This window comes from Typha angustifolia, chromosome 7 (assembly GCF_048772165.1).
Source record: "Typha angustifolia cultivar Huaian chromosome 7, ASM4877216v1, whole genome shotgun sequence".
NCBI lineage: Eukaryota > Viridiplantae > Streptophyta > Magnoliopsida > Poales > Typhaceae > Typha > Typha angustifolia.
Genome location: NC_133245.1, coordinates 15709410 through 15722366, shown reverse-complemented (window position 1 = coordinate 15722366; position 12957 = coordinate 15709410). Strand labels below are relative to the sequence as shown.

General features: G+C 39.3%; 2 protein-coding genes across 2 annotated transcripts; both read right to left on the bottom strand.

The window, feature by feature from the left end:
- Positions 1–5168: 5168 nt before the first annotated feature.
- Positions 5169–9469, bottom strand: LOC140763882 (probable protein S-acyltransferase 12). The gene is made up of 7 exons (XM_073102257.1): positions 9079–9469; positions 8168–8420; positions 7357–7448; positions 6443–6569; positions 6272–6357; positions 6035–6100; positions 5169–5372 (listed from the first exon to the last, which is right to left on the bottom strand). The coding sequence occupies exons 1-7, from the start codon at positions 9277–9279 to the stop codon at positions 5256–5258; spliced, it is 942 nt and encodes a 313-aa protein (XP_072958358.1). The 5' UTR covers positions 9280–9469; the 3' UTR covers positions 5169–5255.
- A 277-nt stretch (positions 9470–9746) lies between these two features.
- On the bottom strand, positions 9747–12186 carry LOC140763427 (probable lysophospholipase BODYGUARD 3). The gene is made up of 4 exons (XM_073101618.1): positions 11545–12186; positions 11133–11467; positions 10847–11046; positions 9747–10315 (listed from the first exon to the last, which is right to left on the bottom strand). Exons 1-4 carry the CDS (start codon positions 12098–12100, stop codon positions 9991–9993), a joined length of 1416 nt encoding a protein of 471 aa, XP_072957719.1. The 5' UTR covers positions 12101–12186; the 3' UTR covers positions 9747–9990.
- Between the last annotated feature and the right edge of the window lie 771 nt (positions 12187–12957).

Genomic DNA, 12957 nt, shown 5'->3' with positions numbered 1-12957 from the left:
TCGATCGATTCATGCATGTATTCTAGGTCCTGTGCTCATGTTACCATCATGTATTTGATGGTCAAACAGCCTCCATTAATTCATCATTAATATATTTTAATACTTCCTAGTAGCTAGATTAATTAGGTATATATGCAGTAGCGTCAAAGGGACACTAAATTTAACTGGTTGCTTAGGCTTAGCTAACTATCTACTATATTTCTAGGCTTTTTAATTAGTTAACATTGCCCCCAAATCCCACCGGTCCTGGGCTCTCCTTGCCCACATACAAACCACCTAGCTAAATTACGAGCATTTAATATCATGAGCAGTTCGGATGTGCAGTTGATATTCTGGTAAGACTAGTTCAAAATATTTTCCCCTGTTCTTTTTAAATGGGTATCAGACTTACATTAATCTGGTTTTGAATTGAATGAATCTTATCCAAGAGCTTTCCCTCAAGGGGGAATAAAGAATTGAATGAATCGCACCTACTGATTAATAGAAGAATTTGGGATCCCATGTGGGTGAGAGTTTGGTGCTCATTTAATTAGGCTTGTCCCGATGGTTGCCTGGAACAAGGGAACAAAGACCTCGTGTAGTTAAACTATTGCCACTGTTTAATTGAACCTTGATTGAAGTGATTATCGCATCTACTCGGTTTTGTTATAGGATTGGAAATACAATTAACTCGTTAGAACTTAGTTGTTCTTTGGGTGGTCCAATAAGTGAACTGTATAACTCGTAGGGGGTTTTTTTTTTCATACAAATTGGATTGCTTAATTTTTCTGGAATTGTATAGTAGTTCTTAATATCTAATTGTTCTTTTATTTGTACTGCATAATTTAGTCCTAAAATTAAAAACATAAGATTTTGTACAAGTTATAAGTCATATGATTTGATGTACAATATTAGTTTAAAAGTAGCAACACAACAAGAAAAAAAAATACAATTGCCATTACCTTTAATTTTCTATAGATATATGTTTTAGCTTTTAGAAATATTTAGAATTATGAATACATTATTTAAATATTTAAAATATTTCTAAATAAAAAGGCGCTCCACTGGTTGAACTAATAATCCAAGGATTTGATCTCTAATAGATTCAACATTTTGGTGATAAAAGATGAATGTATTTATATGGCTGAACAGTTTTTATTCGGATTTTAAAAAAATGAGAGATAATTTAAATAAATCGTCGCTATTGGCAAAAGCAATAATACCATATAAAGAACAACGTATCAAGCCCAAAGGGCATACGAAAATTCAATAAAATTACATGCCAAACTATTACAGTAGACGTAAAATGTTCAACTTTTAGTTCTTCCATCATACCATATTAAATTTAGGCAAGTCGTAAAATGAGGAAAAAGAAGGTTCCATCGAATTCGGCAACTACTCCTAAAGCATGTTGGCGGAGGAGAGAGGTGCAACGACGAGATAGAGGAATGGAGCGACAACGGTGGAGGAGAGGGGAGTAGTGACAACAACGAGAAGGTAGCGACGAAGTGGAGGTGAGCAACGACAACCTTGGCCAATGGGGAATTTGACTTCGTCGAGGTGAGCAACGACGACAACCTTGGCCAACAGGGAATTTGAGGTAGGACAAAGAGAAGAAGAAGGACACCGAGGGAGGAGGAGAAAGAAAATATCACGAGGAGGAGTAGAAAATATCTCACACCTCCCACCTAAAATTGCTAAGAGAGGAGAGAGGAAGAAAACAATTTTGAAGTTCTACCTGGGCTTCTCAGTTATCCGCCACTTATGACGTAGGTTAATTGACATATCGAGTGGCAAATTAATAGACCATCGTGGGACTATCTATTTGGTAACCGAGCAATACCCCTCTATAAAAATAAAAACCATACGATCGATCTTCAGAAATAATCCCATCGAACCGTTAGACTTTGGAATCGACCAGACAAGTCATCGGTCAAAATTATCTATCCATAATTATAACCCATCTGCTTTAATACTAAAACTGTGTGCTTTACTAGACGATATTGTTGACATTTGACAACCAAGGTCTGACACGTAACCCGGATGTAGGAAATTGCGGCAATTGGGCCAACATACGGTCTGCGATTTGGTGTTCATTACAGTGGGAGAAGCTCTCTCTCTCTCTCTCTCTCTCTCGTTTCGGGAAAAATAAAAATATGATATCATCCTTTTCAGTACCCCAATTCGATTACATCTGTACCAAAACCAGTTCCATATGATCGAGGATAAAAATTTGACTCAAATGAAAGGAGATGAAAGTAATTACCGTAATATGATTAAGAAGCAAGAGACTAATGGTAAGAAGATTTTAATCATCTGCTAGCGGCGGAGGCGAACAGAGAGAGCCATGTGATCACGGGCGTGCCGAGGAGCACGAGGCTGACGGGGACCATCCACAGCTGCTCGTTCGATTGGTGGAACGCGAGGGCCCACCAGACCAACAGCGCGGCGCCACCTAGGCCGAGCAACAGGAGGCACGTGATCGCAACCGCCCTCGCCGCGGCCGCCGCCGTCGCCGCCACCGTGCCGCCCGTCGAGAGGTCGGCTCTAGTTGTGGCAGTGGTTGAGCTAATAACGGTCTCCTTGCTTTGGAGGCCCAGCTCCATGGAGGAGAGCGAGGCGTTGTGGCCTCCTCCCCGGCTTAAAGAGGAGGATTTGGAAGTGCTCATGAATTATTCGGTCATCGATGGGGGCTGGAAGATTCAAAGAGGAGTTATGTGTGTGCCCGCGCGTTAGACGCGATATAGATGAAGAGGGGTAAAGATTGAGGGCGGCGGGCGGAGTTATCTGGTGATGGAGACTTGGTTCGGGATTTCTTTTTCTTTTTCTTTTATTTTTTACTAATATGGAGCAGTTTATACACCTGAGAGGCTTGAGTGTGAGAGTGAGAGAGAGAGAGTGAGAGTGATGGGATTCTTATTAAGATCCTGGTGGTAGGGGCTCGGGAATAGGAAGCTAGATTGCGGAAAGTTGTTATAATTATTGGATGCTGGTTCGACGCTGGGTTTGGTCTGTTGGAACACCGCACCCTAAGATTCGAGCGAAGAAACTCCAATCATATCTTGGTAAATCGTTTCAGCCGCTTCCCAACCTCATCATGAGTCGAATTCATCAGCACTATCAAGATTGAAAATAGCTCATCACGCACTGTGGTTCTCTCATTTGATTATTTCTTTCCTCCTCTTTCTAGATTTTCTGAATTTTTCGTGAGGCTAATTTCCATGCATATTGTACGTATATACTCGAATCCTCTTGTACGTATTTTGATCACTGATATTAGCAATTCTTTTTGTACCAGTGGCAATTAATTTATATATATATATATATATATATATATATATATATATATATATATATATACATTCTTCTGAAAATAAAAGTGACATTGAAACTAAAATTTGATAAAATATAAGAGGCCCTGAATGCAGAATCCTTATTGTTGCTGCTGTTATTATTATTATTATTCTTATTATTATTATTTACCTTTTACTTTCCTTTTGTTCTCTAAACAAAAGTGAGAAACTAAAGCATCAAACTAATTCAGACGGAGAGCCAATTATCCCTTGATATGAAGCCACCTAGGCATCAAAGAATAAAAAATGATGGACCAGACAATTGGGCCTAACTCTCTCTATTAGTTGAGCCCGTATCGAACTGTTCCAAGCCACTACTACAACCCGGCACCGCAGGTCTAATCTTTTTTTCTTTTTTCTTTTTTTTTTTCAAAAAAGGAACTGATCTTTTGAGCCACGGCATTGTTGACTTGAGCCAAGCCAAGCCAAAACAAATGTTTTATTTTATTCCTACAACCAAACATGCCAGGGTCGACCCGTGTGACAGGGTGGTGCAGATGATTGGTAAGCATCAAACTGATCTTAGCCTTAGGCTGCTGTTTGATCTAGAAGATGAGTGTTAGCGGTTAAGATAATTCAAATATCAAGTCTTATTGGAACTAACTTTCCCTCTCATACCAGAGCATGGATTTGCCTCACCTTCTCTGCAACTTCTCATGCTCCCCATCGACTGCCTTCCTTTGGACGCTTTGGTAAGCAAATCCCTCCCTTGTCGTTAAAATTTATTCGTCTTCTTAATATTTTTCCTCTATCTTTGTTGGGCACGTGAAAGGTCCAAATCCTGTGCAAACTGAGCCATGAGGAGCTCAAGCCATTACTTACTGTATCCAAGACATTCCGCAGTGCCGTGAGATCGATCCCCCCCTAACTCGTCGTCTTCAATAGTTTATATCGTATTTCCTGTTCGCCTTTCTTCAATACTGCTGCGCGTATTCTGTTCAGGCACTTGTGGCTCAACAGTTACACTTCGACTTCTCCACCCCAAAACCTAAGAAGTTGGTGGACTTCGCCAGGTACCTTCTTTGTTCACTGTTATACCTTGCTACTTCCCTCTTGAACTCCATGAATGGCTTTTTATCCTTGAAGGAGTAGAGACGGAACTCCACATGCACCATTGCTGAAACTGGAATGCAGAAAGCCAAGAACGTCTAAAATGTCCAGGGAAGAGAAGCGCAGGATTGCCGTCGCACTCTTTCAGGCAGAGAAATTAAATGTTTCGAGCTCCCTATGTGCAAGCACGATTCAATGGAGCTTAACTTGATCTGGTTACACTCTTTTACCGAGTGAATATATTCGTAAAATGATATGCTGTAGTATCTCATCTCCGGCTGTATCTTGTTCTACTCCTTTCAGTTTCAATTACTGTCACCAGAAGAGCATCCAAGCATTACCTTAATTCGTATTTTGGTCGGAAGCCTTTCATGATAATGATCTGCTTGTAAGGCAGCTTGCTTTTTGTGGCCTTCCTCAGTAGGACATTGCATACAATTATCTAGTTTATGGAGAGAATTGCAAATATATAAAACAGAGAGTGCAAAATGGTGGTAAAAACTAAAAATGCATGGGATTATCCTGAAAGTAGCACCTTCTGAGAAGCCCAACTGGTAAACTATCAACAAAGAGATCTCCACGGCAAGAACATTATAGCTATCTAATTCACGTTCTTTGAAATTGGTGATGTAAGATAAGTTGAATTTTTTTTTTCCACTTATTTGGTTTTGATGATCCATGAAATATAGTGCACAGAAAGAAAAGCATATTGAACTTCTACTAGTAGTTTCCCCAAATACAATCAAATGGTTCTATAGAGATAACAAATCATATAACATACTATTAATCTAAATCCAATTGGATTCATTTGAATACACACGAACCCATGGACAACCAGTTAGGCATTGGAGATGGATTGGAATGAACCATACCTCATACCTCAACATCTGATCGAGTAGGGAAATCCAGGCCTTGAAGTGCAGGCAAATTTTCTAAATCATCGGCAGAGAACAATGGTAGAAACCATAGCAGCTTTTTCGTACCAAATACCTGAACAACACAAATAAAAAATTCCTGAATAAATATAACTGGGTCAAGTCTCACTTTTCTAAAAAGATGAGCATATATATAAAAAAAGAAAATTGCATTTTACCTCTTTATAGTTTGGCTTAATTTCACAAATCTCATATATAACTTTTAACTTAAGTACTTAACCTTTGCGGTATCAAGTAAAGTGCAATTATTGATTTTTTCATTATATTTGATTAAACTAGAGATCGATTTTAAAGATCTCCATTAGAATTGTATAGGATTAAATAAGTTTTTCAACACATATAAAATAATATTGATCATATTTGAAATAATAAGATATAATAAACATATTAAATATATGTATGTTTTTATCATATTTATGTCATCTAAAATTCAATCAGTATTATTTTAAATGTGTTAAGCTTATTTAATCCTCCGCAACTTTCTCTATAATGGAAATCTTCAAATTCAACCTATATTTGAACCAATATAAAAAAAAAAATAACAATTGCACTTTAATTAAGATTACAGAGGAAGTAAATGCTTAAGTTAAAAGTGCATGATTTTTATAGAATTAAACCAAACCATAAGAGATAAAGTGCAATTAACTCATAAAAAAAAATTTAGAAAAGAAGTGTAAGCCAAATTGACAAAAAATGAGGTCTTAGAAAAAATATCACCTGTTCAAAGTTCCTCCTCCTCCCCACATCATACTTCCACGGCACTCTTTTCTTCTTCTCGTAAACCTAAAATAGGTTTCATTTATTATTAAGGAAGAGAGTTACGATAAGTAGGATTTTTTTTTTGGCTTAGCTGAGTTAAAGCAGAAACTCAGAAAGAATTTAATACAGTATAGCTTCAAAAAAGTTAATAAACGGAAACACGTAATGATGATAAATTTCATGTATAATTATTACCTCTATAGAAGTTGTATTACTCAACACAAGTGACGTATGCATAACCAGGAAACAGAGAAGGCTTAGGGCAAAAGCTAAATTAAGAACTGCACCAAAGAAATGCCGGTTGAAGTTATACTGTTGCAAATACTTTTAAGGATAAAATATCAACAATTTTACGATAAGGCTCACCAAAAGCAAGAAATGTAATAGCAAGATTGCCAGGTGAGACAGAATGTCTTCTTGCATCTCCAAAGAACTGGACAAAATGTGGAAGCAATGCAAGAGTGTCCAACACTGTCTCAAGGAAAGTATACAGCTGAAAAAAAAGAAGTCAGTTTCTCATTTACATTCAGAAGAATGAGACAGGCTGAAATCTATTAAAAATCATCAAAAATGTTAGCAGCAAGCCAGCAAGCAGTTCACAAGTAGATGTTCTACATTGTCTAACAGTTAATATGTACAACACCTAAAAGAAGGAAAATAATCAAATATAGAGTTTAATTGCCATAAGCAGGCCAAACATACCAACCAAGAAATAAAGATTTAGATATCCCTTGGTTTTCCTTCTTATTGATTCCACACCAGGACAAGACAAAGGTCAAAATAAGTTTGAAAACTCCTAAGGCTAATCCTAGGCACAACAGGCTGGCCTTGACAAATAATCTACCAAGTCTCATAGTCAATATGTATTCAAAAACTTCAAATGACTTTTCCTGGTAGGCTTTTTATTGGGCATTATGGATGGGTCCAGAAGCCCAAAACTCTATGATATAAACCTCAACCCCTTTAGGCCTTTACCTTACAATCCTAACAAGTCAAACAAATGAAGGACATACCACAGATCAAGATTTGGTTCTCAGTACACAAGCGACAATGATAGTCTAAGATATGTCACTTTTATGTAAAGACAAATGAAAATTAGTTATCCTCTGGGCTACTTTCTTAGTGTTAAAGCACAATGCTTTCAGATCATCCCAAAACTTACAAATTCTGATTCTAATCTTGAACTTGTTGCTAGTACATGAAGACAAGTAATGATCAAAATCAAGGAACCAAAGGAACTATCTGAGTTGATAGGCTAGCAGATTGGGGTTACAAAGTACCAGAAAAAGAAGAAAGAACTTATAGTTGCGTGCTCCTACGCAATTGACAACCCATACACAATGATGGTCCATCTTAAGCACACATCTCTCACCTGCAAAGTAAGATGGAAGGAAAATATGAAACTAAACAGGACTACCACACAAGGTATGTATAAGTTTGCAGCAGATAACAGACTAAAGATAAAAATAAATGAATAATCAAGTAAAGAGATGTAGATGCCTGGAAGATTACCTTCTTGGCAAATAATTGTTGTTTTATATATTTCAGATAAAAAATGTGGTTGTATGCTACATATTTTCCATGAGTTACCCTCAACAAAAGAACATAGATATTGAAAGACGTATCATGGTTACTTATCGTAATCACCTTTGTCCAAGACTTTTTGCACCAACATGGTTACAAGTTACTACAACCATTTTATGATTTCCCTGTTGATTCCAACTGCTTGCTAGTTGAATGATCAAGCTTGTTTTATATGATTAAATGAATCTTACTAATTTATGTACTATGATACTGACATCTGATTTCTATTTTAGCACTAAAAACACTGATCAACAGAGCAAACAAAACCACATTTACAAATAATGTAATTCCACTGACACTTGATGCTTATTCAGCCAGAGAAACCACTCCCTGTACTATGGGAACTAGAGCTTACGAAGGATTCAAGTATATCTCCAAGACATGATGTGGATAAAGGAAACCTATCATTCAAGAAGTCAGTTATAATAGAATTGTGCAGTTAGAATACTAAGAACAAGATTCATTGCACAAGAATTTAGTTCAGGTGACAGCAGGGTGCCAGCTTACAGATAGAACAATGATGGCAACGTGGGGGTTTGTTGTTTTGACATCGCGTACAATATCTTATAGCTGGTCTTCTTTCAAGCTCATTTGAAGTGGGCGATGCAGGATCCCCGGTTTCAATAGCAACATAACTAGCAAAAGTGGTAGAACTGGCATTTCCGGGACTCCCCTCTTCAACATTAGATCTCCAGTTTTCAGGAACAGATCCAGGATCACGAAAGAGTACCATTAAGTACGTCCATATTATCAGAGCAAGCTGCAGAAGAAACAATATCCCTGAAGAATTCGAAACAAACCTGAATCAAACATAGTCTAGTTAACAATGACAACTACAAGATAAATATATATTTTGAAGCCATTAAGGAAATTTACTATTAAAAATACAAGATGATTAACATGAAGGATAGAGAAACTTTTATATTTTTCTTACCAACCAAAGGGCCTTAGGGTTTACTACCATTTAAAACTCCAGAAATTATAGAAGGCTTCACAATCTTAACAATTAAATCGATTTGCACAAAAGCTTTAGTTTCGAGAAATATTTGTAAGAAGTACAACAAAAGTTCAATCGTCCTGTACATTAGCATCACTAGAGATTATTATACAACATTGACATTTAACAAGACTTGAGAAGGATCCAAATCACCACCCATATATGGGATATGATGTGTAGATTTTACGATTGAAGGGTCTACATTTTTATTCTCGTTTTTTTTTTTTCATAAGATGGCCGGGTGAAGGGAAAGGCTCAAAAATTTAAGCATCTACATGTCGTAAAATTTGATCTCTGCAATTTCTTCCCCATCTTTTAGTAAGAGATAATATAATCGTAGACTTCGGAGATCTAGACTCTCTAGATCCATGCCGAAACCAAAGGTAGCAATTTGGATTAAAGAGAATAAAATCCCAGGTACCAGGATGTGGAAGACGATGACGATGGCGAAGGCGAGGACGGAAACGAGGCCGCCGCTGAAGAGGCGCGGGCCCCAGGCGACGATGACGACGGCGTAGTAGGAGGCGGCGGCAATGGCCGCGACGAGGAAGACCATGGCGTAGCCAAGGACCTTGAGGCTGGAGCAGAGGATAAAGGGATTGGCGCGGCGGCAGCAATCCATGTTGGTGGAGGCCAGGGGTAGCCCTAGGTTGCCGGGGGCCGGCCTACGCCGATTTGCTCTGGCCCGGAACAAGCGCTTCAAGATCCACCTGGCCAGCTTAAGTTGTTCTACAAGACGGAGACAACGCCCTTACTCACGCGAGGAGGGGAGAGGGGGGGGAATCGATTTCGGGATCGGATCCGTCAGTACTACGTCGTGATTTCGATTTTTTAATCGGACCGCTCGGTTTGTCGGTTCGCGATACGGTGTTATATCGGATCGGTTTTGGACCCGGTATGTCCACTGTATCTGAATTATGCCCCTTAATTTTTTTTTCTCAAAATTAATATGAAATTAGATCATATTCAAACGTTCCAGGTTTCAAATTTAATTTTTCAACCCGGCTTCGTGCTACCGGCATGGCTATACCATAACCAAAAAAATTGCCATAACATCTTCCATAATATTATTAATGATTAAAATAGTCCTTAAGAAGGTGATTCTTTATTATTCTTAAGAAGGTCTTACAGGAGAAGAATGATAACATTAACAACGACATCAAACACAGACACAGCTGTAGGTAATTGTCAAGTTTATGTTCAAATTATAAAATTTGAAAAACGAAAACAAAATGAAAATAAAAATGGTCCAACCTTCACATTGTTCCATAATTTGTTCTTCTCTTACATTCATTGTGCATTAATTGTTATTTTCCTTTTCTTTTACCACACCTCAGCAATTTGTGCTCTTCCAGATCTTCTCGAGCTCTCTAGCGAACGCCTTTTGGCGACCAACGAGGATGGTGACGTGGTCCTTGTTGTCTACGATCCTGACACGTGCTCGAGGGATTTTAGATCCGACAGCGTAGCTGCAATGGATGGGGAGGAGGTCGTCATCCCTTCCGTGGTACACCGTGACATCACACTTAAGCTGGTCTCGCACAATGTCAAGGTAGTGATCGATCTTCCCAGCGCTACCACAGATGATGTTATGGAGTGTATGCCATGATGCATTGTGTGTATGGCAGAAGAAGCCATCCATCAAGTATGTCCTGACCCTGTCATTTAAGAATGTATATTAGAGAATTTATCAATAATTATTTCAATATGCTCTACTTTGGATAATTACATGAAAGAAAAGTATGATTGGCACCCTCTTTGGTGGACATGCGAGACTGGTGAACAACCCTTTGTTGCTATACTCCTGGTAGATCACCAGCCATAAGATCTCTTATTAGGAGTTAGGACAAGGACTCTACTAGGTCTCGCTGGCTATACGTTATTTCTCCGGTTTGAGTTCTATAACTTCCTTTGCCTTAATTAGGTCATTAGTTGGTGCGACCAGATCGACCAATCCTTTGACTCTTGCCGAGACCGCACATAGAGTTAAAGAAATAGAACATTTTGCTCGTGATGTAGGTATTGAATAAGAGAGAGAGAGAGAGAGAGAGAGAGAGAGAGAGAGAGAGAGAGAGAGAGAGAGAGAGAGAGAGTTGACGTTAACGTTAACGTATGTTTCTTTTTAGTGAGATTTTTGTTTCGAATAAATAAGTAAATATGAGATGATGGGCTTAGATATAACTAACGACCTGTTGAAGGTAACCAACTTGAAGGCGAGCTCCCAGATCCGGTGGTGCTTGCATAACACCAAACACACCGTCCTCCCCAAGTGCTCATACCAGCACGCCACGGAGGCACCCAGAGCGATCACCGGCCACACCCTTCTCGGCGCCACCTTCCGCAGCACATACTGCGTCCCGCACTCCCCCTTCGCCACCGGAAAATACGGCTAAAAAATAAATAAGAATCAGAATAAGAATCAGACATTTGCCATTAATTAATATGTGTATATAAATAAATGGTTTAACTCTTTACCGGTGCGAGAAGGGTGAGGGACTTGACGGCGGCGGGATACTTGACGGCGAGAGCGAGAGCAAGGATGGTTCCAAGTGAATGCGCAACGATGTGGAAGGATTTCACCTTGTACTGCTCCAACACGGACCGTTCGATCATCTCTACATGCTCCCTAAGCGTGTACAACGAATCGTTCGGCTTCGGGCTCCGGCCGAAGCCGAGCAAGTCCACCGCGAATAGCCGGTGCCGCGCCTTCGTCTCCTCGCTCAGGTTCGGGAACACCGTTTCCGTCCAAAACTGCGATGACGAAATAAACCCGTGGATGAACAACACGTCCTCCTCCGTAGCTCTTCCGTCTAGTAAAAAGATCAAATCTTTTAAGAAATGTGAATAAGACTGCATGCGTATATCTCATTTTGTACAGCGGAATTACCTTTTGGACACTGGGCTCGAACAAAGAGGGTTTCTGGAGAGCTGGAATTGCAGGCTTTACAACCACAGTCAGACCAGCGAGGGGATGGTGGGCTGCTCCCGTGGCCGTGAATTTTCCCATGGAGCATTTGAACAATGGTGGAGTTGATCGTAAACGTCGTCGTCGTGGTCAACCGACAGCGAAATAGCTTGAGCTTGCGAAGGCCGTCGACGGCAGAGCGCGAGAGGTCGGAGACGAGAGACGGTCGCGAGTAGAGCGTATCGGAGATCTCCTCCAAGTGAAGTTTATTGCTAGAAGAGAGAGAGACCACCTTCGACGACCCACCGTTCTCCGACACGAGGATCTTCCCCCCGTTGGTTATCACGTCCTTAGGGGAGAAGGAGGGCGACGACGACGAGCAGTAGCACGGCTTCCACTCGGCCTCAATTACATAATCCACAAACTTGTATACAAAGCACAGCAGCACATCCGAGAGGTCCAGGAATGTGAACACTATGAAGCTTATGACATCGTTTACTACTCTTCCTGTGAACACAAACCCCGATCTCACTCCCATCGTAATGTTTGGTTATCGATGCTGCTACCGATGCTGATCTCCAAGTGAGTGGGTGTTTATTGTAACCCACCATACAACCAACTAGTGGAAAGGCAATTAGGGGGAGGGTCGGGAAGAGAAGACTTAGGCTATATAAGAAATAAGCTTCGTTAGAGATGTGGGGAAAAAGAGATCGACTGATGAGTACATTAAAATCTTTTGTTTGACAGGGTGGAGTAGGTAGTTGTTGAACTCCCTGGCCAACACTTGCCTAGCCAACAGTGGAGGCACGTGCTTTACACGTTGTTGGGAAGGAAATGGAAATACTGGAGTATAGAAGCAATGGATACAACCACTTCCTTTTTGAGATTACTTACTGACATTATATGTATCTATATCTAGTATCACTGGTTTGGCCGAGGAGTACACGTACAGAATAATATAATGTGGTATATATCCCCATATTTTAATTTGACCAGAGTTAGTAATTAGCTAATCACCTTGTAGAGATGTTATATAGAACTAGTGATGTAATCGAGCCCAGCTGTGTTCTAGCATGGTTGAAATTAGTTCCAAGCTTGAATTGAAGTATTAAGTTTGAACTGATTAGATTCAATTTGAGCCTGTTTCCAGCGTTTCATGAGCTGATTCTAGCCTATTCCAATTAAAACATAATTCAAACTTGAATTATTCGAATCAAGCATCAATCTTGAATCAAATCTTAGGTGGTCTACATTTAATAAAAAGGAAATTAACCGTGTACGGAAATTTATTTATTATTTATGATATATATATATATATATATATATATATATATATATATATATATATATATATATATGCTCAAGCTCAATTTGAAACGGAGTCAAATTTAAATT